This window comes from Pseudophryne corroboree, chromosome 1, assembly GCF_028390025.1.
Source record: "Pseudophryne corroboree isolate aPseCor3 chromosome 1, aPseCor3.hap2, whole genome shotgun sequence".
In the NCBI taxonomy this organism is placed as follows: domain Eukaryota; kingdom Metazoa; phylum Chordata; class Amphibia; order Anura; family Myobatrachidae; genus Pseudophryne; species Pseudophryne corroboree.
Window position 1 is genome coordinate 1,118,238,532 of NC_086444.1, and position 25,770 is coordinate 1,118,264,301.

Here is a 25,770-nt window from a genome sequence, read left to right on the forward strand (position 1 = left end):
ACTCCGTAAGGACCATGGGGAATAGCGGCTCCGCAGGAGACAGGGCACAAAATAAAAGCTTAAGGATCAGGTGGTGTGCACTGGCTCCTCCCCCTATGACCCTCCTCCAAGCCTCAGTTAGGATACTGTGCCCGGACGAGCGTACATAATAAGGAAGGATCTTGAATCCCGGGTAAGACTCATACCAGCCACACCAATCACACCGTACAACTCGTGATCTGAACCCAGTTAACAGTATGATAAATGCAAAGGAGCCTCTGAAAAGATGGCTCAAACAATAATAACCCGAATTTTTGTAACAATAACTATATACAAGTATTGCAGACAATCCGCACTAGGGATGGGCGCCCAGCATCCACTACGGACTACGAGAAATAGATTTATCGGTAAGTAAAATCTTATTTTCTCTGACGTCCTAGTGGATGCTGGGACTCCGTAAGGACCATGGGGATTATACCAAAGCTCCCAAACGGGCGGGAGAGTGCGGATGACTCTGCAGCACCGAATGAGAGAACTCCAGGTCCTCCTCAGCCAGGGTATCAAATTTGTAGAATTTAGCAAACGTGTTTGCCCCTGACCAAGTAGCTGCTCGGCAAAGTTGTAAAGCCGAGACCCCTCGGGCAGCCGCCCAAGATGAGCCCACTTTCCTTGTGGAATGGGCTTTTACGGATTTTGGCTGTGGCAATCCTGCCACGGAATGTGCAAGCTGAATTGTACTACAAATCCAACGAGCAATCGTCTGCTTTGAAGCAGGAGCACCCAGCTTGTTGGGTGCATACAGGATAAACAGCGAGTCAGTTTTCCTGACTCCAGCCGTCCTGGAAACATATATTTTCAGGGCCCTGACAACGTCTAGCAACTTGGAGTCCTCCAAGTCCCCAGTAGCCGCAGGCACCACAATAGGTTGGTTCATGTGAAATGCAGAAACCACCTTAGGTAGAAATTGAGGACGAGTCCTCAATTCCGCCCTGTCAGAATGAAAAATTAAGTAAGGGCTTTTATATGATAAAGCCGCCAATTCTGACACACGCCTGGCTGAAGCCAAGGCTAACAGCATCGACACCTTCCACGTGAGATATTTTAAGTCCACAGTGGAAAGTGGTTCAAACCAATGTGATTTTAGAAAACTCAATACAACATTGAGATCCCAAGGTGCCACTGGAGGCACAAAAGGAGGCTGTATGTGCAGCACCCCTTTCACAAATGTCTGAACTTCAGGTACTGAAGCCAGTTCTTTCTGGAAGAAAATCGACAAGGCCGAAATTTGAACCTTAATGGACCCTAATTTTAGGCCCATAGACAGTCCTGTTTGCAGGAAATGCAGGAAACGACCCAGTTGAAATTCCTCTGTAGGGGCCTTCTTGGCCTCAGGGATGACTTCTTCTGGAATGCCCTTTTCCTTTAGGATCCGGCGTTCAACCGCCATGCCGTCAAACGCAGCCGCGGTAAGTCTTTTAACAGACAAGGCCCCTGCAGTAGCAGGTCCTTTCTTAGAGGTAGAGGCCACGGTTCGTCCGTGAGCCTCTCTTGAAGTTCCGGGTACCAAGTCCTTCTTGGCCAATCCGGAACCACGAGTATAGTTCTTACTCCTCTCCTTCTTATGATTCTCAGTACTTTTGGTATGAGAGGCAGGGGAGGGAACACATACACTGACTGGTACACCCACGGCGTTACCAGAGCGTCCACTGCTATTGCCTGAGGGTCCCTTGACCTGGTGCAATATCTGTCCAGTTTTTTGTTTAGACGTGACGCCATCATGTCCACCTTTGGTTTTTCCCAACGGTTTACAATCAGGTAGAAGACTTCTGGGTGAAGTCCCCACTCTCCCGGGTGAAGGTCGTGTCTGCTGAGGAAGTCTGCTTCCCAGTTGTCCACTCCCGGAATGAATACTGCTGACAGTGCTATCACATGATTTTCCGCCCAGCGAAGAATCCTTGCAGCTTCTGCCATTGCCCTCCTGCTTCTCGTGCCGCCCTGTCTGTTTACGTGGGCGACTGACGTGATGTTGTCCGATTGGATCAACACCGCCTGACCCTGAAGCAGAGGTTTTGCTTGACTTAGGGCATTGTAAATGGCCCTTAGTTCCAGAATGTTTATATGAAGAGACGTTTCCAAGCTTGACCACAGGCCCTGGAAATTCCTTCCCTGTGTGACTGCTCCCCAGCCTCTCAGGCTGGCATCCGTGGTTACCAGGATCCAATCCTGAATGCCAAATCTGCGGCCCTCTAGTAGATGAGCACTCTGCAGCCACCACAGGAGAGACACCCTTGTCCTTGGCGACAGGGTTATCCGCTGATGCATCTGCAGATGCGATCCGGACCATTTGTCCAGTAGATCCCACTGAAATGTTCTTGCATGGAATCTTCCGAATGGAATCGCTTCGTAAGAAACCACCATTTTCCCCAGGACCCTCGTGCACTGATGCACTGAGACCTGTCCTGGTTTTAGGAGGTTCCTGACTAGCTCGGATAACACCCTGGCCTTCTCCTCCGGGAGAAACACCTTCTTCTGGACTGTGTCCAGAATCATTCCTAGGAACAGTAGACGTGTCGTTGGAATCAGCTGCGATTTTGGAATATTTAGAATCCACCCGTGCTGACGTAACACTACCTGAGATAGTGCTACTCCGACTTCTAACTGTTCCCTGGATCTTGCCCTTATCAGGAGATCGTCCAAGTAAGGGATAATTAAAATGCCTTTTCTTCGTAGAAGAATCATCATTTCGGCCATTACCTTGGTAAAGACCCGAGGTGCCGTGGACAATCCAAACGGCAGCGTCTGAAACTGATAATGACAGTTTTGTACTACAAACCTGAGGTACCCTTGGTGAGAAGGGTATATTGGGACGTGGAGATAAGCATCTTTGATGTCCAGAGACACCATATAGTCCCCTTCTTCCAGGTTCGCTATCACTGCTCTGAGTGACTCCATCTTGAATTTGAACCTTTTTATGTAAGTGTTCAAGGATTTCAGATTTAAAATTGGTCTCACCGAGCCGTCCGGCTTCGGTACCACAAACAGCGTGGAATAATACCCCTTTCCTTGTTGCAGGAGGGGTACCTTGATTATCACCAGCTGGGAATACAGCTTGTGAATGGCTTCCAAAACTGCCTCCCTGTCGGAGGGAGACTTTGGTAAAGCAGACTTCAGGAAACGACGAGGGGGAAACGCCTCGAATTCCAGTTTGTACCCCTGCGATACTACCTGTAGAATCCAGGGATCCACTTGCGAGTGAGCCCACTGCGCGTTGAAATTCTTGAGACGGGCCCCCACCATATCTGAGTCTGCTTGTAAAGCCCCAGCGTCATGCTGAAGACTTGGCAGAAGCAGGGGAGGGCTTCTGCTCCTGTGAAGCGGCTGCATGGTGCAGTCTTTTTCCTCTTCCTCTGCCCCGGGGCAGAAAAGAGTGGCCTTTTGCTCGCTTGTACTTATGGGAACGAAAGGACTGAGTTTGAAAAGACGGTGTCTTTTTCTGCTGATGTGGAGTGACCTGGGGTAAAAAGGTGGATTTTCCAGCCGTTGCCGTGGCCACCAGGTCCGATAGACCAGCCCCAAATAACTCCTCCCCTTTATACGGCAATACTTCCATGTGCCGTTTGGAATCCGCATCCCCTGACCACTGTCGCGTCCATAACGCTCTTCTGGCAGAGATGGACATAGCACTTACTCTTGATGCCAGGGTGCAAATATCCCTCTGTGCATCACGCATATATAGCAATGCATCCTTTAAATGTTCTATAGTTAACAAAATATTGTCCCTATCCAGGGTATCAATATTCTCGGTCAGGGAATCCGACCATGCGACTCCAGCACTGCACATCCAGGCTGAGGCGATTGCTGGTCGCAGTATAACACCAGTATGTGTGTATATACTTTTTAGGATATTTTCCAGCCTTCTATCAGCCGGTTCTTTGAGGGTGGCCGTATCAGGGGACGGTAACGCTACTTGTTTAGATAAACGTGTGAGCGCCTTATCTACCCTAGGGGGTGTTTCCCAGCGCGTCCTAACCTCTGGCGGGAAAGGATATAGTGCTAATATTTTTTTAGAAATCAGCTGTTTTTTATCGGGGAAAACCCACGCTTTTTCACACACCTCATTTATTTCATCTGACTCAGGAAAAATAAGAATTTACTTACCGATAATTCTATTTCTCGGAGTCCGTAGTGGATGCTGGGGTTCCTGAAAGGACCATGGGGAATAGCGGCTCCGCAGGAGACAGGGCACAAAAAGTAAAGCTTTTCCAGATCAGGTGGTGTGCACTGGCTCCTCCCCCTATGACCCTCCTCCAGACTCCAGTTAGGTACTGTGCCCGGACGAGCGTACACAATAAGGGAGGATTTTGAATCCCGGGTAAGACTCATACCAGCCACACCAATCACACCGTACAACTTGTGATCTAAACCCAGTTAACAGTATGATAACAGAGGAGCCTCTGAAAGATGGCTCCCTAAACAATAACCCGAATTAGTTAACAATAACTATGTACAAGTATTGCAGATAATCCGCACTTGGGATGGGCGCCCAGCATCCACTACGGACTCCGAGAAATAGAATTATCGGTAAGTAAATTCTTATTTTCTCTATCGTCCTAGTGGATGCTGGGGTTCCTGAAAGGACCATGGGGATTATACCAAAGCTCCCAAACGGGCGGGAGAGTGCGGATGACTCTGCAGCACCGAATGAGAGAACTCCAGGTCCTCCTTTGCCAGGGTATCAAATTTGTAGAATTTTACAAACGTGTTCTCCCCTGACCACGTAGCTGCTCGCAGAGTTGTAATGCCGAGACCCCTCGGGCAGCCGCCCAAGATGAGCCCACCTTCCTTGTGGAATGGGCCTTAACAGATTTAGGCTGTGGCAGGCCTGCCACAGAATGTGCAAGTTGAATTGTGTTACAAATCCAACGAGCAATCGACTGCTTAGAAGCAGGCGCACCCAACTTGTTGGGTGCATACAGTATAAACAGCGAGTCAGATTTTCTGACTCCAGCCGTCCTTGAAATGTATATTTTTAAAGCTCTGACAACGTCCAACAACTTGGAGTCCTCCAAGTCGCTTGTAGCCGCAGGCACTACAATAGGCTGGTTCAGGTGAAACGCTGATACCACCTTAGGGAGAAAATGCGGACGCGTCCGCAGCTCTGCCCTATCCGAATGGAAAATTAAATAAGGGCTTTTATAAGATAAAGCCGCCAGTTCAGATACTCTCCTGGCGGACGCCAGGGCCAGTAACATAGTCACTTTCCATGTGAGATATTTCAAATCCACATTTTTTAGTGGTTCAAACCAATGGGATTTGAGGAAATCTAAAACTACATTTAGATCCCACGGTGCCACCGGAGGCACCACAGGAGGCTGTATATGCAGTACTCCTTTGACAAAAGTCTGGACCTCAGGAACTGAGGCCAATTCTTTTTGGAAGAATATTGACAGGGCCGAAATTTGAACCTTAATAGATCCCAATTTGAGACCCATAGACAATCCTGATTGCAGGAAATGTAGGAAACGACCCAGTTGAAATTCCTCCGTCGGAGCACTCCGATCCTCGCACCACGCAACATATTTCCGCCAAATGCGGTGATAATGCTTCGCGGTGACTTCCTTTCTTGCCTTAATCAAGGTAGGAATGACTTCTTCTGGAATGCCTTTTCCTTTTAGGATCTGGCGTTCAACCGCCATGCCGTCAAACGCAGCCGCGGTAAGTCTTGGAATAGACACGGTCCCTGCTGAAGCAGGTCCTGTCTTAGAGGTAGAGGCCACGGATCGTCCGTGACCATCTCTTGAAGTTCCGGGTACCAAGACCTTCTTGGCCAATCCGGAGCCACTAGTATCGTTCTTACTCCGCTTTGCCGTATGATTCTCAATACCTTTGGTATGAGAGGCAGAGGAGGAAACACATACACCGACTGGTACACCCAAGGTGTTACCAGCGCGTCCACAGCTATTGCCTGCGGATCTCTTGACCTGGCGCAATACCTGTCCAGTTTTTTGTTGAGGCGAGACGCCATCATGTCCACCATTGGTCTTTCCCAACGGTTTATTAGCATGTGGAAAACTTCTGGATGAAGTCCCCACTCTCCCGGGTGAAGATCGTGTCTGCTGAGGAAGTCTGCTTCCCAGTTGTCCACTCCCGGGATGAACACTGCTGACAGTGCTATCACGTGATTCTCCGCCCAGCGAAGGATCCTGGCAGCTTCTGCCATTGCACTCCTGCTTCTTGTGCCGCCCTGTCTGTTTACATGGGCGACTGCCGTGATGTTGTCCGACTGGATCAACACCGGTCTTCCTTGAAGCAGAGGTTCCGCCTGGCTTAGAGCATTGTAGATTGCTCTTAGTTCCAGAATGTTTATGTGAAGAGACTTTTCCAGGCTCGACCACACTCCCTGGAAGTTTCTTCCTTGTGCGACTGCTCCCCAGCCTCTCAGGCTGGCGTCCGTGGTCACCAGGATCCAATCCTGTATGCCGAATCTGCGGCCCTCCAATAGATGAGCCCTCTGCAACCACCACAGAAGAGATACCCTTGTCCATGGAGACAGGGTTATCCGCAGGTGCATCTGAAGATGCGTGCATTGATGTACAGACACCTTTCCTGGTTTTAGGAGATTCCTGACCAGGTCGGATAACTCCTTGGCTTTTTCCTCGGGAAGAAAAACCTTTTTCTGAACCGTGTCCAGAATCATCCCTAGGAACAGCAGACGAGTTGTCGGCATTAATTGGGATTTTGGAATATTCAGAATCCATCCGTGCTGCTTTAGCACCTCGAGATATTGCTAATCCCATCTCTAGCTGTTCTCTGGACCTTGCCCTTATTAGGAGATCGTCCAAGTATGGGATAATTAATACGCCTTTTCTTCGAAGAAGAATCATCATCTCGGCCATTACCTTTGTAAAGACCCGAGGTGCCGTGGACAAACCAAACGGCAGCGTCTGAAACTGATAGTGACAGTTTTGTACAACGAACCTGAGGTACCCCTGGTGTGAGGGGTAAATTGGAACGTGGAGATACGCATCCTTGATGTCCAAGGATACCATAAAGTCCCCTTCTTCCAGGTTCGCTATCACTGCTCTGAGTGACTCCATCTTGAACTTGAACTTCTTTATGTACAGGTTCAAGGACTTCAGATTTAGAATAGGCCTTACCGAGCCATCCGGCTTCGGTACCACAAATAGAGTGGAATAATACCCCTTCCCTTGTTGTAGAAGAGGTACCTTGACTATCACCTGCTGAGAGTACAGCTTGTGAATGGCTTCCAAAACCGTCTCCCTTTCGGAAGGGGACGTTGGTAAAGCAGACTTCAGGAAACGGCGAGGTGGATCTGTCTCTAATTCCAACCTGTACCCCTGAGATATTATCTGCAGGATCCAGGGATCTACCTGCGAGTGAGCCCACTGCGCGCTGTAATTTTTGAGACGACCTCCCACCGTCCCCGAGTCCGCTTGAGAAGCCCCAGCGTCATGCTGAGGCTTTTGTAGAAGCCGGGGAGGGCTTCTGTTCCTGGGAAGGAGCTGCCTGTTGCTGTTTCTTCCCTCGACCTCTGCCTCGTGGCAGATATGAATAGCCCTTTGCTCTCTTATTTTTAAAGGAACGAAAGGGCTGCGGTTGAAAAGTCGGTGCCTTTTTCTGTTGGGGAGTGACTTGAGGTAGAAAGGTGGATTTCCCGGCTGTAGCCGTGGCCACCAAATCTGATAGACCGACTCCAAATAACTCCTCCCCTTTATACGGCAAAACTTCCATATGCCGTTTTGAATCCGCATCGCCTGTCCACTGTCGCGTCCATAAAGCTCTTCTGGCCGAAATGGACATAGCACTTACCCGTGATGCCAGTGTGCAGATATCCCTCTGTGCATCACGCATATAAAGAAATGCATCCTTTATTTGTTCTAACGACAGTAAAATATTGTCCCTGTCCAGGGTATCAATATTTTCAATCAGGGACTCTGACCAAACTACCCCAGCACTGCACATCCAGGCAGTCGCTATAGCTGGTCGTAGTATAACACCTGCATGTGTGTATATACTTTTTTGGATATTTTCCATCCTCCTATCTGATGGATCTTTAAGTGCGGCCGTCTCAGGAGAAGGTAACGCCACTTGTTTTGATAAGCGTGTTAGCGCCTTGTCCACCCTAGGAGGTGTTTCCCAGCGCTCCCTAACCTCTGGCGGGAAAGGGTATAATGCCAATAATTTCTTTGAAATTATCAGCTTTTTATCAGGGGCAACCCACGCTTCATCACACACGTCATTTAATTCTTCTGATTCAGGAAAAACTATAGGTAGTTTTTTCACACCCCACATTATACCCTGTTTAGTGGTACCTGTAGTATCAGCTAAATGTAACGCCTCCTTCATTGCCAAAATCATATAACGTGTGGCCCTACTGGAAAATACGGTTGATTCGTCACCGTCACCACTGGAATCAGTGTCTGTGTCTGGGTCTGTGTCGACCGACTGAGGCAAAGGGCGTTTTACAGCCCCTGACGGTGTTTGAGGCGCCTGGACAGGCACTAATTGATTGTCCGGCCGCCTCATGTCGTCAAACGACTGCTTTAGCGTGTTGACACTATCCCGTAATTCCATAAATAAAGGCATCCATTCTGGTGTCGACCCCCTAGGAGGTGACATCCCCATATTTGGCAATTGCTCCGCCTCCACACCAATATCGTCCTCATACATGTCGACACACACACGTACCGACACACAGCAGACACACAGGGAATGCTCTAAACGAAGACAGGACCCACTAGCCCTTTGGGGAGACAGAGGGAGAGTCTGCCAGCACACACCAAAAAACGCTATATATGACAGGGATAGCCTTATAATAAGTGCTCCCTTATAGCTGCTTTATATATATATCAAGATATTGCCATTAAATTTGCCCCCCCTCTCTGTTTTACCGTTTCTGTAGTGCAGTGCAGGGGAGAGACCTGGGAGCCGTCCTGACCAGCGGAGCTGTGAGAGGAAATGGCGCCGTGTGCTGAGGAGATAGGCCCCGCCCCTTTTTCGGCGGGCTCGTCTCCCGCTATTTTGTGAATACAGGCAGGGGTTAAATATCTCCATATAGCCTCTGGGGGCTATATGTGAGGTATTTTTAGCCTTTATATAGGTTTACATTTGCCTCCCAGGGCGCCCCCCCCCAGCGCCCTGCACCCTCAGTGACTGCGTGTGAAGTGTGCTGAGAGGAAAATGGCGCACAGCTGCAGTGCTGTGCGCTACCTTTAGAAGACTGCAGGAGTCTTCAGCCGCCGATTCTGGACCTCTTCTTACTTCAGCATCTGCAAGGGGGCCGGCGGCGCGGCTCCGGTGACCATCCAGGCTGTACCTGTGATCGTCCCTCTGGAGCTGATGTCCAGTAGCCAAGAAGCCAATCCATCCTGCACGCAGGTGAGTTCACTTCTTCTCCCCTCTGTCCCTCGTTGCAGTGATCCTGTTGCCAGCAGGAATCACTGTAAAATAAAAAACCTAAGCTAAACTTTCTCTAAGCAGCTCTTTATGAGAGCCACCTAGAATTGCACCCTTCTCGGCCGGGCACAAAAATCTAACTGGAGTCTGGAGGAGGGTCATAGGGGGAGGAGCCAGTGCACACCACCTGATCTGGAAAAGCTTTACTTTTTGTGCCCTGTCTCCTGCGGAGCCGCTATTCCCCATGGTCCTTTCAGGAACCCCAGCATCCACTAGGACGATAGAGAAAACTATTGGTAGTTTTTTCTCACCCCACATAATACCCTTCTTTGTGGTACTTGTAGTGTCAGAAAGGTTCAATGCCTCTTTCATTGCTGTGATCATGTAACGTGTGGCCCTGCTGGACATCACGTTTGTCTCGTCACCGTCGACACTAGACTCAGTATCTGTGTCTGTGTCGACCCACTGAGGTAACGGGCGTTTTAGCGCCCCTGACGGTGTCTGAGACGCCTGGACAGGCACTAATTGATTTGCCGGCTGTCTCATGTCGTCAACAGTTTTTTGCAAATTGCTGACATTATCACTTAATTGTTTAAATACAATCATCCAGTCAGGTGTCGACTCCCTAGGGGGTGACATCACTAACACAGGCAACTGCTCCGCTTCCACCTCATTTTCCTCCTCATACATGTCGACACACGCGTACCGACACACAGCACACACACCGGGAATGCTCTGATAGAGGACAGGACCCCACTTAGCCCTTTGGAGAGACAGAGGGAGAGTCTGCCAGCACACACCCAGCGCTATATATATATATATATATACAGGGATAACCTTATATAAGTGTTACTCCCTTATAGCTGCTGTTAATATATTTATTTGCTGCCAAACGTGCCCCCCCTTCTCTATTTTACCCTGATTCTGAAGCAGGACTGCAGGGGAGAGTCAGGGAGCCGTCCTTCCAGCGGAGCTGTGAGGGAAAATGGCGCTTGTGTGCTGAGGAGATAGGCTCCGCCCCTTCACGACGTCCTTATCTCCCGCTTTTTCTGTGTAAAATGGCAGGGGTAAAATACATCCATATAGCCCAGGAGCTATATGTGATGTATTCTTTTTAGCCACCTAAGGTATATACTGTAATATTGCGTCTCAGGGCGCTCCCCCCCCAGCGCCCTGCACCCTCAGTGACCGGAGTGTGAAGTGTGCTGAGAGCAATGGCGCACAGCTGCGGTGCTGTGCGCTACCTTAGTCTGAAGACAGGATCGTCTTCTGCCGCCGATTTCACCGGACCTCTTCGTCTCTTCTGGCTCTGTAAGGGGGACGGCGGCGCGGCTCCGGTGACCCATCCAGGCTGAACCTGTGATCGTCCCGCTGGAGCTAATGTCCAGTAGCCTAAGAAACCCGATCCACTCTGCACTCAGGTGAGTCCGTTTCTTCTCGCCTTAGTCCCACGATGCAGTGAGCCTGTTGCCAGCAGGACTCACTGAAAATAAAAAATCCTAAACTAAACTTTTATTCTAAGCAGCTCAGGAGAGCCACCTAGATTGCACCCTTCTCGGCCGGGCACAAAAATCTAACTGAGGCTTGGAGGAGGGTCATAGGGGGAGGAGCCAGTGCACACCACCTGATCCTTAAGCTTTTATTTTGTGCCCTGTCTCCTGCGGAGCCGCTATTCCCCATGGTCCTTACGGAGTCCCAGCATCCACTAGGACGTCAGAGAAATTACGAATGCCCTCATCACTGCCGTGATTATTGCTTAGTAAATTACCGAGATGACACTTTGATGAAAAAACGGCATCTCGGTCAAAATCGGGACCTTAGTAAATATACCCCCTTGTGTCTTTGCACATTGGATTACCTTCTTACTCTCCTGTCTAACTACATAGATATCTAGGTCTCCATTATTTTGAGTCTCCTTATATTTCCTAAAAGCAATTTTTTTTCCCCCATTCACACTACTTGCTATTTATTACACAAACCACACTGGCTTCCTTTTCTTTGTTTTTCCCTAACACTTTTGATACAAATGTCTGTTGCCTTTAATATTACACTTTAATGTTTCTCAACACTCCTTGAAAGTTCCTCCACTTTGCCAAATAATCACTTACATATATTTTCCCATCCCTACAAAATTAGCCTTCCTACAACGGAACACCTTTGTTTTTGTATAGGATGAGTCAGTATCTGTCTTTATGCTGAACAGGGGAGTAACGTGACTGTTCTTTATACCGTGACCAGTTGGCAGATGAAAGTTCCAAGAAAGATGTTAGATTTCGAAGACTTGCATGTTCAGCATTGGGGAGACTGGCAGAAAATGGAGTAAATCCCAAATATTGTTCCGGAGAACCAACACCCTCCACTGATTCGTAAAAAAACTAAATCCATCTGATCTTAATCTATTTCAGTCTCCCAAGGACCGGAAAGAATTAAATGTCTGATATTTCTCAATAATGGATGGAATGAGCTGGTCTGCGTTACACTGTACAATGCAGTGCATGCATCTTGGTACAGCAGGCAGTTTACATTATTATAGTTCTGTATGGATATTGTTTTACCATTTACATCAATCCCTGGCCCAGTGGCAGATAAAATATGAACCTGTTCTGAGGAGGGCACAGACTAGCTGATGTGCCCAGTTTCATGCAGATAGATATTTTATATCTTTAGTTTCCATTTCCTTCATCCGCTGTTAACTTTAACACCATGCCAGACCATCCAAGGAAAGTGCTCGCCCTGTCTACTCTTCTTCCTGGATTTAGTGGATATCAAGACAATGCACATTTTTTCAGTTTCTTGGTCACAGCAGCACAGTGCACTGCCGACTTACTCTGTGCATATTGCCTAGCCACATACTGAAGTTGCACCCTTCTTTTAGCATCAGATCTAGCACAATGTTTGTCAGGAGCCTTCTCACAGACACGAAGTAGTAATGCCTGTGAGAGGCAGAGTCAGGCTGAAGGATGTGTGGACACCTCTTGAGGTTCACATGGTCCTGCATAAAGTGCAGCCTCATGAGGAAACATTCAGCACCAAACTCACACAGCTCACCATTGTGGTAAACCTCTAATACTAACAGTTGCCGAGCCTCCATAAGTTCACATAAACCGCCATAAGTAAAGGGTTGGAACATATTAAGGAGGTACGCAATGGAGCTGGGGTAGTTTTCCCCCTTGTTACAAGACACAATGGAGAAGTCCTGGCAGTTGTCCTCATGAACCTCCATAGCCATGAGCAGTGTCATACATGAGTTAGGAGAGTGCCCAGAACAGACAGGCTTCCATTGCCTGTGATGGTTACAATGGTGTGACATTCAAAGTGAATTGCCATGTTCGATAAAATGCAAAAGCCAAATACAAAGCAAGTATCCAAAAAGGAAAAACCTAAGCAAAGTGTTAAGTCCTTAGCAGTGGCTGCTAGAGTGGTGGGGCTGCAGCACAGTCCATTATTCATATAGGGGAGACACCCGATAATCACTGGCAGCTGCCGTGGCTCCAACATTTGAATAATGGACTGTGCTGCAGCCCCACCACTCGAGCTGCTGCAGATAAGATTTTACTCCTTTGGAGTAAAATTTTAGTTTTTTTTAAACCCTGCTCAGTGGGTACTTACATCATGGAAGTAATATAACCTTCCCCTCTGAATTTTATGTTTCTAGGTCCAGGGATTTGGTTTGGGTGCTGATCAGCCAGGACACCTGTATAAAATAAGTCTCTCTAGCTGCAGAGGAAATGTGATTCATTATGAACTACTACAATGCAGTTCTACGTACAGGCCAGCTACAAGAAAGCAAGCAGTAACAGCCAAACACTTAGATAAATGGACTTTTAATCGATGTAGCATAGGATTCAAACTTCTGAGTACACACTGTAGAAAGAAAAGAAACAAAACACTTGTTAATGCTTTCAGTACAAGTAATGACCAAGCAACACATCAGATGCTCCAGTAACCAATGAATCTACACTAATACATATATAAGTATCTGGGGATGGGTTCAGACTGCAATGTGTCAATATTTGTTACACTCCATTGCGCCACAAGCAGGAATGTATAAGCTCTCAGAGTAATCTGTACAACGACAACACAAGTACAGAGCTGCTTTATCTAGCACAGATATATTACGATTTATGCTTAAGGAAAATATTGGTACAGACTACAGTAACAAAAAAAAAAAAAAAAAGACTCAGTCGCCCACATGAAGTGAAAATACCACACTAACCTTTTACTCTTCCTGCTGCTGAACTGTTCCCTTCTCGGAGACATAGATACCATCCAAGAACTTTCTGATATCCTTATTCTTTACTGTGGTGGCTTGCTGGATCAAGGCCGCTACACCCAATAAGGAGATAAAACATGACAACGATGTTTATATGGACTGGCTATATAAAGAAATCTACACTCTAGAAATACTGCCAGACTACTGTGTGCCAACTAAAGTGTTGTAAATGTATCAGTGCGGCCCATTACATGTCAAAGTCATTTCAGTATTTACAGAGGGGGCATTCCAGAGTCACATTACACTCATATGTACTTGTTTTAGGCCACAATCGTTTTCAAGAATGAAATATGCTGTGATCTGAATCGCCTGTGCCACACAAAGTTTCCAGGATGATGCAGGTAACACATTTAAAGAAACAGATTTGGAAAAACAGCCAATAAAATGGACATAACGCCACCAAGCATATGCTCACTCTGCCGTTTAATTACACGCACTCAGTTATACTACACAATTAGTCACCTTTCACACCCTGAGAATATATTAGGATTTTGAAAGGGTGGATGTCAACTGTGATATTCAAGAGAGCGAGAGGTATGGACATTTTACAAATGTATCAGTTATCCATTAGCAGAAGCAGGCACGCTTCTATCACATCCACTGTATGCACAGACACAGCTCTTATCCAAGTGGTAATGTGCCTGCGGCTGAGTGTACAGTTCTGGGTAAGTAACATGGTCCACCTCCTGCAATTCTAATCTGCTTGGATGAAATGGCTAATAACGGGAGTGTGAGGGAAAATAAGTCTTCACTTACCTGAGTTTGACACAAGTTCAATGTCATTCCCCTCAAGTATCAGCTCGTCCTTCTGGGCCTGAGACACAGCACAGTAGACACCTAAAGAACCAACAGATTCAGATCACTGCACTGGGCCAGTCCTTATCTAAGGACACAAAAGCTACAATCAACCTATTCCTAAGAACCTGCCATGTTTGGCTTAAAGCCTATTTTACATAGTGCCCACTACAATATAAGCATGCCTCTGACTGTGCATTCAATGCATGCTAAACATTCAAGTAGGTTATTAACAAGCTACTTTGTAACGGCAGTACCGGTAGTATTCCCCACACCCAAACCAGTAGGCAACAACACCAGTAAGTACTGCCAACTAGCTAGTAGCAGTACTAGCTGTATGCCCCACACAAAAACCACTAGATCAGTAGTTCAACCGGTCAGGTTTGGTACAACTGGCCATGTTTAGTACAGTCACCACACGCAAGCTGGATAATAGCGCAAAGGGTAAATTAGGTCAGGTCATAAATAGCATTTACTTAACCATTTTGAAATTGGGGGGTGGAGTTGGGGGTAGAGAATACAGGGTAGTTTGAGCGCCCTAACCAGAGCTGTAGACTGTTTAGCAGTGCTAAACCAAAGTACTAATGGGCACACACAGTAAGGTGGGTGGGGCACTGTACAACTGAATAGCTTTGGTGGGCACCCATTATGCTTGGGTGCCCACAAAAAAATTGAATTCTGCCCAAAGAAACCAATGAAGCGTCAAACAAGATCAAAATACACAAGAATCCAGCTTCATCAAGAAAACAGGCAGAGGTAACAGATTTTTTTTGTAGAAGGCCTTCCCAAGGAGGATTAATAAGTGGGGCTGTATAAAACAGAATTGCAATTTACTTAAAGTATAAACACAGGGTTCAGATTACGTAGAGACAAAAAATAAGAATTTACTCACCGGTAATTCTATTTCTCGTAGTCCGTAGTGGATGCTGGGGACTCCGTAAGGACCATGGGGAATAGACGGGCTCCACAGAAGACTGGGCACTCTAAAGAAAGATTCAGTACTATCTGGTGTGCACTGGCTCCTCCCTCTATGCCCCTCCTCCAGACCTCAGTTAAGGAAACTGTGCCCGGAAGAGCTGACATTACAAGGAAAGGATTTTGGAATCCAGGGTAAGACTCATACAAGCCACACCAATCACACTGTACAACTTGTGATAAACTTACCCAGTTAACAGTATGAACAACAACTGAGCATCATTCAACTGATGCTACATAACCCTTTGTTAAGCAATAACTATATACACGTATTGCAGAAAGTCCGCACTTGGGACGGGCGCCCAGCATCCACTACGGACTACGAGAAATAGAATTACCGGTGAGTAAATTCTTATTTTCTCTAACGTCCTAGTGGATGCTGGGGACTCCGTAAGGACCATGGGGATTATACCAAAGCTCCCAAACGGTCGGGAGAGTGCGGATGACTCTGCAGCACCGAATGGGCAAACACATGGTCCTCCTCAGCCAGGGTATCAAACCTGTAGAATTTTGCAAAAGTGTTTGAACCCGACCAAGTAGCAGCTCGGCAAAGCTGTAATGCCGAGACCCCTCGGGCAGCCGCCCAAGAAGAGCCCACTTTCCTTGTGGAATGGGCTTTCACCGATTTCGGCTGCGGCAATCCCGCCGCAGAATGAGCCTGCTGAATCGTGTTACAGATCCAGCGAGCAATAGCATGCTTTGAAGCAGGAGCACCCAGCTTGTTGGATGCATACAGGATAAACAGCGAGTCAGTCTTCCTGACTCCAGCCGTTCTGGTTACATAAATCTTCAAAGCCCGGACTACGTCCAGCAACTTGGAGTCCTCCAAGTCACGAGTAGTCGCAGGCACCACAATAGGATGGTTCAAATGAACAGATGACGCCACCTTTGGCAGAAACTGCGGACGAGTCCGCAATTCTGCCCTGTCCATATGGAAAACCAGATAGGGGCTTTTACATGACAAAGCCGCCAATTCTGACACACGCCTAGCTGAAGCTAAAGCCAACAGCATGACCACTTTCCACGTGAGATACTTTAGTTCCACGGTCTTAAGTGGCTCAAACCAGTGGGATTTCAGGAAATCCAACACCACGTTAAAATCCCAAGGTGCCACTGGTGGCACAAAAGGGGGCTGAATATGCAGCACTCCCCTTTTCACTCTTCTTTTCCTTACGATTCTCAGTACCTTGGGTATGAGGGGAAGAGGAGGAAACACATTGACCAACTGGAACACCCACGGTGTTACCAGTGCGTCCACAGCTATCGCCTGAGGGTCCCTTGACCTGGCGCAAAACCTTTTTAGCTTTTTGTTAAGGCGGGACGCCATCATGTCCATTTGTGGCAGTTCCCACCGACTTGCAATCTGCGTGAAGACTCCCCACTCTCCCGGGTGGAGGTCGTGCCTGCTGAGGAAGTCTGCTTCCCAGTTGTCCACTCCCGGAATGAACACTGCTGACAGTGCTTGCACGTGATTCTCCGCCCAACAAAGAATCCTGGTGGCTTCCGCCATCGCCACTCTGCTTCTTGTGCCGCCCTGGCGGTTTACATGAGCCACTGCGGTGATGTTGTCCGACTGAATCAGCACCGGTTGGTTGCGAAGCAGAGGCTCCGCTTGACTCAGGGCGTTGTATATGGCCCTTAGTTCCAGGATATTTATGTGCAGACAAGCCTCCTGACTTGACCACAACCCTTGGAAGTTTCTTCCCTGAGTGACTGCCCCCCATCCTCGGAGGCTCGCATCCGTGGTCACCAGGACCCAGTCCTGTATGCCGAACCTGCTGCCCCCGAGGAGGTGAGCCCTCTGCAGCCACCACAGAAGAGACACCCTGGCACTGGGGGCCAGGGTGATCAGCCGATGCATCTGAAGATGCGATCCGGACCACTTGTCCAACAGATCCCATTGAAAGATCCTCGCATGGAATCTGCCGAAGGGAATGGCTTCGTATTATGCCACCATCTTTCCCAGGACTCGCGTGCAGTGATGCACCGACACCTGTTTCGGTTTTAAGAGGTCTCTGACTAGAGTCACGAGCTCCTGAGCCTTCTCCGCCGGGAGAAACACCTTCTTCTGGTCTGTGTCCAGAATCATGCCCAGAAAGGGCAGACGCGTCGTAGGAATCCGCTGCGATTTTGGGATATTCAGAATCCAGCCGTGCTGTTGCAACACTTCCTGAGTGTGCTACGCTGATCAGCAACTGCTCTCTGGACCTCGCCTTTATGAGGAGATCGTCCAAGTATGGGATAATTGTGACTCCTTGCTTTCTCAGGAGCACCATCATTTCCGCCATTACCTTGGTAAATATTCTCGGTGCCGTGGAGAGCCCAAACGGCAACGTCTGGAATTGGTAATGACAGTCCTGTACCACAAATCTGAGGTACTCCTGATGAGGTGGATAAATGGGGACATGCAAGTAAGCATCCTTGATGTCCAGAGACACCATAAAATCCCCCTCTTCCAGGCTTGCAATGACCGCTCTGAGCGATTCCATTTTGAACTTGAATTTCTTCAGATAAATGTTCAGGGATTTTAAATTCAAGATGGGTCTGACCGAACCGTCCGGTTTCGGTACTACCAGCATAGTGGAACAGTAACCCCTTCCCTGTTGAAGGAGAGAAACCTTTACAACCACCTGCTGGAGGTGTAACTTGTGAATTGCTGCCAGCACTACCTCCCTTTCATGGGGGATACTGGCAAGGCCGATTTTAGGTAACGGTGAGGGGGCGTCACCTCGAATTCCAGTTTGTATCCCTGAGACACAACTTGTATAGCCCAAGGATCCACCCGTGAGCGAACCCACTGGTGGCTGAAATGTCGGAGACGCGCCCCCACGGCTCCTGGCTCCACCTGTGGAGCCCCAGCGTCATGCGGTGGATTTAGTGGAAGCCGGGGAGGACTTTTGTTCCTGGGAACTAGCTGCGTGGTGCAGCCTCTTTCCTCTACCCCTGCCTCTGGCAAGAAAGGATGCACCTCTGACTTTCTTGCTTTTTTGCGAACGAAAGGACTGCATTTGGTAATACGGTGCTTTCTTAGGCTGTGGCGGGACATAAGGCAAGAAATTTGACTTCCCAGCCGTAGCTGTGGAAACTAGGTCTGAGAGACCGTCCCCAAACAATTCCTCACCCTTATAAGGTAAAACCTCCATGTGTTTTTTAGAGTCGGTATCCCCTGTCCATTGCAGAGTCCATAAGACCCTTCTGGCAGAAATGGACACTGCGTTAACTCTAGAGCCCAGCAGGCAAATGTCCCTCTGGGCATCCCGCATATATAGGACCGCGTCCTTGATATGTGCCAGGGTCATTAGAACAGAGTCCCTGTCCAGGGTATCTAACTCCTCAGAGTATCCGTCCATGCAGCTACCGCACTACACATCCAGGCCGAAGCAATTGCTGGCCTCAGCAGCGTACCAGAATGTGTGTAAACAGACTTCAGGATAGCTTCCTGCTTTCTATCCGCAGGATCCTTTTGGGCGGCCGTATCCTGAGACGGCAGGGCCACCTTCTTAGATAAGCGTGTCAACGCCTTGTCTGCCCTGGGGGAGGATTCCCAGCGTAACCTGTCCGTTGGCGGGAAAGGATACGCCATCAGCAATCTCTTGGAAATTACTACCTTCCTATCAGGGGAATCCCACGCTTTTTCACATAATTCATTCAATTCATGCGACGGGGGAAAAGCCACTTCTTGCTTTTTCTCCCCATACATATAAATCATCTTGTCAGGGACAGGATTTTCCTCAGAAATGTGTAACACATCCTTCATTGCCACAATCATGTAGCGGATGGCTTTAGTCATTTTAGGCTGCAACTTTGCATCATAGTCATCGACACTGGAATCAGATTCCGTGTCGACGTCTGTGTCAACTAACTGGGATATTGGGCGCTTTTGAGACCCTGACGGCCTCTGCGCTGTGGGAGCAGGCATGGGTTGAGACCCAGACTGTCCCAAGGCTACAGCTTTATCCAATCTGTTATGTAAGGAGCTTACATTATCATTTAACACCTTCCACATATCCATCCAATCAGGTGTCGGCCCCGTCGGGGGCGACACTACATCTATTTGCACTTGTTCTGCCTCCACGTATCCTTCCTCATCAAACATGTCGACACAAGCGCACAGACACACTGCACACATACAGGGAACGCTCTGACTGAGGACAGGACCCCACAAAGGCTTTTGGGGAGACAGAGTATGCCAGCACACACCCCAGTGCTATATAACCCAGGGATTACACTGTACCTTAGTGTTTACCCAGTAGCTGCTGATCTCTGCGCCTAAATTTATGTGCCCCCCCTCTCTTTTTTACCCTCTATTGCACCTGTATACTGCAGGGGAGAGCTTGGGGAGCATCCTTCCAGCGGAGCTGTGAAGAGAAAATGGCGCTGGTGTGCTGAGGAAGAAGGCCCCACCCCCTCAGCGGCGGGCTTCTGTCCCGCTTCTCATGTGTAAAAATGGCGGGGGCTCGCACATATACAGTGCCTGACTGTATATATGTATACTTTTGCCATCAGGTATCTTAATTGCTGCCCAGGGCGCCACCCCCCCCCCCCCCTGCACCCTACAGTGACCGGAGTGTGTGGGTGTGCTGCGAGAGCAATGGCGCACAGCTGCAGTGCCTTGCGCTACCTTAAGTGAAGACAGGAGTCTTCTGCCGCCGATTTCAATGTCTTCTTGCTTCTGCTGCTTCTGTACGTCTGGCTCTGCGAGGGGAACGGCGGCACGGCTCCGGACGATCAAGGTTAGGTACCTGTGTTCGATCCCTCTGGAGCTAATGGTGTCCAGTAGCCTAAGAAGCGCAACTTAGCTGCAGTGAGTAGGTTTGCTTCTCTCCCCTCAGTCCCACGTAGCAGAGAGTCTGTTGCCAGCAGAAGCTCTCTGAAAATAAAAAACCTGACAAAATACTTTCTTTTCTAGCAAGCTCAGGAGAGCCCACTAGGAGCACCCAGCTCTGGCCGGGCACAGATTCTAACTGAGGTCTGGAGGAGGGGCATAGAGGGAGGAGCCAGTGCACACCAGATAGTACTGAATCTTTCTTTAGAGTGCCTAGTCTCCTGCGGAGCCCGTCTATTCCCCATGGTCCTTACGGAGTCCCCAGCATCCACTAGGACGTTAGAGAAATGAAGAATTACTATGCTGCACATAATGAGTCAGTCCAATGGTAAAGCCAACTGCCCTGTAAGAATTGAAGCACTGACCAGTACAAAGGTGCCACATGCTAAAGCAGCAACGGCACAGAAGCACTGTAACGTGTGCTCATCCAGTATAACAAAGCAGTGTCAGGAGGCTTTAACCAAATCTATCTCCGCAGTCTACCTAATTATTACCGGTAATGTATATAGCGCACACATTCCGCAGCGCTTTACAGAGAATATTTACCCATTCACATCTAAAATAGCGTTATTACAGAAGACACTGGATAACAAAACCCCAAGTTTATTAAAATAAAGCAAAGACTCAAAAGTAGTAAAAATGACCTAACTTAAGCTTCTGGAGTTGATATATCAAGCAGTGAAAAGAGGAGACGAGGACCAGTGGAGAAGTTGCCCATAGCAACTGATCTACATCATAGAGGCAGATACCAACTATTCTATAAAGTGATAGGTAGTTGCCGATTGGTTGCATTGGGCAACTTCTCCACTCTTTCCACTGCTCAATACATAAATCCCAGAGAGCTATTTGGCCAGAGCAGTAAATGGGAATGACTGGAATCTGCCCGACTGCTTCCGGATTACACTGAGGCCAGCACAGCAGGATTGTGAATGCTCAGCAGTATAGGGATCACTCTCCCAACACGTCCACTACCATTCAGATTCATTTCAAGCCACACATCATAGTTCAAAGGTTCTCAAACGCAGTGCTCAGAGCACCCCAACGGTCCAAGTTTTAAGAATATCCAAGCTTGACCACAGGTGACTTAACTAGCACCTCAGTTAATTTGATTTAACCTTCTGTGCCGAGCCATGGATGTACCCAAAACCAGGACCGCGTTTAGAGAACCTCTGGCATAGTTCAACAAAAATCAGTGATAGCGTGTTAAGATTTCACAGAACCTTGAAAGGAATTCTGGACCTTACTCTAAACGAATTTAACAAATACCATATCACTACTCTGATGTTTAACAAATATACATTTAATGGGTGATATTTCCATCTGTAAACTATAAGGACAGTAATGTCTAGATGGTATATCACTGTTACACCCATATATGCCGCTACATGAGAGCCAACAAAGTGCAAAGGATAAAGCTCTTACTACTCTGAATTGCAAGCTCTCAAAAACATAACCAGCTGACCTGCTAAATAATTTCTTCCCCATACTGTGCAAGCTGAAGCACATAAGGTACAGCCATTCAGTTAGACATGTTCTACAAGGCGCAGCAGCTCTGCAACATCCATTAGTATTCCACATCACAACTGCCAACTGTTACATATTCTGGTGTATATAGACATATACCTACATATCTGAGGAAGTTTTAAACTGGGCATACACTATACAATTATCTGACAGATAATATGTGGTTGGAAAAAAAACCTGGTAAAGTATGAGCAACGGATTGCTACCAAACACTGGAAAATGGACAAAACCTGTTCGTGATTTAACCAATTTCTATAAAATGACAAGTTGTGCAATTTCCAGTGTTTGCGAGCAAATGGTCGATTGTCAGTTGCTCGCATCCATTACCAGGTTTTCATTCCAACCCCAGATTATCTGCCAGACAATTGTATAGTGCACAGGTTCTCAAACTCAGTCCTCAGGACCCCACACAGTACATATTTTGCAGGTAACCCAGCAGGTGCAAAGGTGGAGCTAATTTCACTTGTGATTCTGAGGAGACCTGCAAAACATGCACTGTGTGGGGTCCTGAGGACTGAGTTTGAGAACCTATGTTATAGTGTATGCCCATTTTAAGTTAGAACTATAATGTTCAACTGTAAAATGGAGAAAGAGGAGAGGGGGGGGTTTACCAAACCTGTCCAGCCAATGATGAATATGATGAATATGCAGAAAACTTATAAATTCACCCCTAGTCTGAAACCATAGCAAACTCTTGCCTAAACATGCCACCCCTGAAGCATATCATGGTGGACAAGCTAGAAGTATCCTAGAGACGTATTAGGCTGTCCTCAGCATCCAAGACTTCCCTGTTCAATTGATAAGAGTTGGGTGGTTGGAGTTAAGCGTTCTATTAAATGGAAGTTAGAGGAAAGTTCTAGGGAATCACTAATTCTCCCAAAAAGGAGTGACAAAACCCTCCAGCATCCAGACAATCATCCTTTTGGTTAAAGTGCTCCCAGTCTAGACAAAATCCAGACCATCAGTGAGTATCCCAAAACTCAAGAGGCCCACACGGGATAAGGCTCTCCATGGAGGCCCACACGGGATAAGGGTCTCAATGAAGACTTCACAGCTTTAAAATAAACAGATCAAATTCCACATTAGCTAAATAGTCACTATCTTAGTTTAGTGGTGCCCTCCCTTATATGCTTGTAAATTACATCAATCCCAATATGTTCTGCTGAAGTAATCAATGAAGGTTACTCCAGCAATGTTTAACTACTGTCTGCTGCCCATGCTATAAGCAATGACAGGGGGGAGCAGCTCATATCAGACTGTTTGAGCAACAAATGTTTAGGAAACCACAGAACCTGAACATTAAGGGCAGGACTGAAATGTCCTCGGCCCCCTCCATCACGCCTGCTGGCAGCTATTCTAATGTTGCTGCCGACAGGCGCGACAAGTTCATTTCAGCTTGCTACAGCCGGGGGTAGAAAGCCGAGATGTGTGTAAACGCACTCATTACCTTAGTTGTGTTTAGGTGCTTTGTGAGCCTAAACCAGAGTGTAATGGGCGCGATCAGCGGGATAAGGGGAGACATTTGAATATAGTTTCTTAATCTCCTGTCACTTTAGATGGGAGATGGGGGGTGCAATAACATTTGAATTCCCCCAAAATGTCCAGCAGCAATCAGGTAAGTTATCCCAGACTGAGCATATAAAGTACTGTACATACCTTGCCTCATGCGCACCCTGCGGATGTACTTTTCACCCAAGAAGTTTCTGATCTCGACGAGTGAGCCGGTCTCCTGGATAACTACGTTGATGGGAAAGTGAGCGTACACAGACCTCATCTTGTAACGAAAACCCTGTGAATGAGATGATCATGGATGACTATTACCTGCAGAACTAAATCTACTGTTCCAAGCAGCAAAATACACTAAAACGGATTATACCGACACAATGATATATTGCTGTGTAAATAGTAAATCTCTCATGCTTTCTATAATTAGCTGTGTATTAATGGATGTGTAGATTGCCAATCTACACATCCATTAATATACCCCTAACAGCTGCCAATGCCACTCGTAACCGAGACTATGCATTAAGCACTGATTTAACTCAGTCTACGCAGGCTAGCGTCAGTCTTTACAGCCATGAACCTGATGTGATACCACGATGGAGGAGTGTATTTTCCCGAACACTGTGCTAGTCCTTCATGGAAAAGGATAAAAGATAAAAAAGGCTTTCCATAACCTAGCCACATCACATTATGGGTTCGATCCAACTACCAGCAAAGGTTGCAAGTTGCTGTAACTTTAAGATGTGGGCAAGGGCACTGCATCATCTCGCACCCCATATTTCACACTTTCAGCCCAACTTCGCTCATTATCACAGCCCGGAGCAGTTTTGTGCAAGTCCAGATTATGTTAAAGTTGTCAGTGACTGAAACGGTGACCTCATCCCTGTGCCTCCACATTCTAATCAGGGAGGTTTCGCAGTGGGACAGTCATACTGGTTGGATGTATTCCGCTATATGCAGAGTTTTCTGCTTCTACACACAATGTTGTCATAAATCTAAAATGCTCTTTAGAATACAAACTGCCCAACCGCTTTCAGCAAGGAGACTGAGCACCTCTGGTATGAGGCTGCCACTTACCAGCGTGACTCCCTTGATCATGTTTTGTACATGGCTGCAGATTGTGCGCACTGTGGCCAGCTCCTTCCTGTTACCCCACCATTTGTCTACACGGAGCTGGGGAGGGAAACAAAAAAACAAAGTCAAACCACAAATACAGACACCACTTGTGCCGATGGACTAAATACTGTACACTCATAGGTCACAAGACTGCTCTACTGTAAACCTATTAATGGCTTGCCAATTATCACTGAAAACAGTCGAGTCAACTATGAGGTTCCATTACATAGAGGGACATTTACTTAAATGCTTGTACAAATGTTGACACTCCTTTCAGTACCTTCCTAGAATAGCAGTGGAGGCCTAATATCTTGAATTGCCCAGCCGCTGCAAATACTGAGAAACCCCATACAATACAATGGTAACGTGATCGTGAGAGGGTGCACCATTTATATTACAACCTTTGCAAGGTACTGACAAACATCACTTGACCACGGTAATTAAAATAAACGCATATAAACCGAGATGTAGCGTAAATAATCCACCCATAAGTTTAAGCTTTTGGAACCAAAGAAAAAAGCAATATTGTAGATCCTCACCCTCCGCTTCTTCTTGCCCAGCAAGCACAGTTCTACATTGATGTGGTTGAAGTTTTTCCGCAGGGTTCCTCTGGGCCCCTTCACAGTTACTGTGCGGCCCTTCAAGGAAATTTCAACTGTTGAAGTAAACAAAGCTGTCAGAAAGGACTAAGCTCAAAGCAAGCAAAACAATGCAAGGACTGTTATGGGGTGGAAACTCACCCTTGCTGGGTATGTCAACAGTCTGGTTGCTGAGAATGGTCTTCATTCTAGAGAAGAGAACAGTCTATTTAGTTTCATTAAGTGCTGAACACAGTGCAAGGATAAGACCTTCATAAACCAAACACTACAATACCAGCTCCAGCAACATATAGTCCCAATACTCATACATATGGCAGTGATTAATAACTTCCTGCGTACACTGTACTAACCAAACATCTCTGTTCAGAACCACACACTTAATCATATAGTAATAATGTTATTTATATATTCAAGTCAGTTACATACTTATTGTATGTTATGTATTCCCACCACATGCAGGGAATTTCCCAGAAGTCTCATTGCCACTGCAGATCAGTCCTCATTAGCAATGGGGGACTACAGATTGACCCCTAATATCAAACTGGCTCTGGCGGTTTACGCTATTCTCAGATGACAAACTGCCTTATACCTATGGAGGCATTCTCACAATCCCTCTCCTGCAGACTCCAGCAGACACGCAAGCACACAGTGTCAGACTCTCAAAACGTTATACTACTCCAATATGCCAGGGATGTAACTCAAGCCCTGCAGTAGCATTTTTGGGAAAACAAAACAAAAAACTCCCCTGCAACTATTAATACATG

At 47.3% G+C, this 25,770-nt stretch overlaps 1 protein-coding gene across 1 annotated transcript; it reads right to left on the bottom strand.

Annotated features, from left to right (window-relative positions):
* Positions 1-13,204: 13,204 nt before the first annotated feature.
* Positions 13,205-25,230, bottom strand: RPL9 (ribosomal protein L9). The gene is made up of 7 exons (XM_063922768.1): positions 25,148-25,230; positions 24,947-25,062; positions 24,369-24,464; positions 23,445-23,577; positions 14,426-14,506; positions 13,613-13,722; positions 13,205-13,260 (listed from the first exon to the last, which is right to left on the bottom strand). The coding sequence occupies exons 1-6, from the start codon at positions 25,191-25,193 to the stop codon at positions 13,616-13,618; spliced, it is 579 nt and encodes a 192-aa protein (XP_063778838.1). The 5' UTR covers positions 25,194-25,230; the 3' UTR covers positions 13,205-13,260; positions 13,613-13,615.
* Between the last annotated feature and the right edge of the window lie 540 nt (positions 25,231-25,770).

Coding starts and splice junctions, on each gene's coding strand:
- RPL9 (XM_063922768.1), bottom strand. CDS start 25,193: ATGAAGACCATTCTCAGCAACCAGACTGTTGACATACCCAGCAAGG. Junction 25,063..25,147: donor TGTTGACATACCCAGCAAGG/GTGAGTTTCCAC, acceptor TTACTTCAACAG/TTGAAATTTCCTTGAAGGGC. Junction 13,723..14,425: donor TGAACTTGTGTCAAACTCAG/GTAAGTGAAGAC, acceptor TATTGGGTGTAG/CGGCCTTGATCCAGCAAGCC.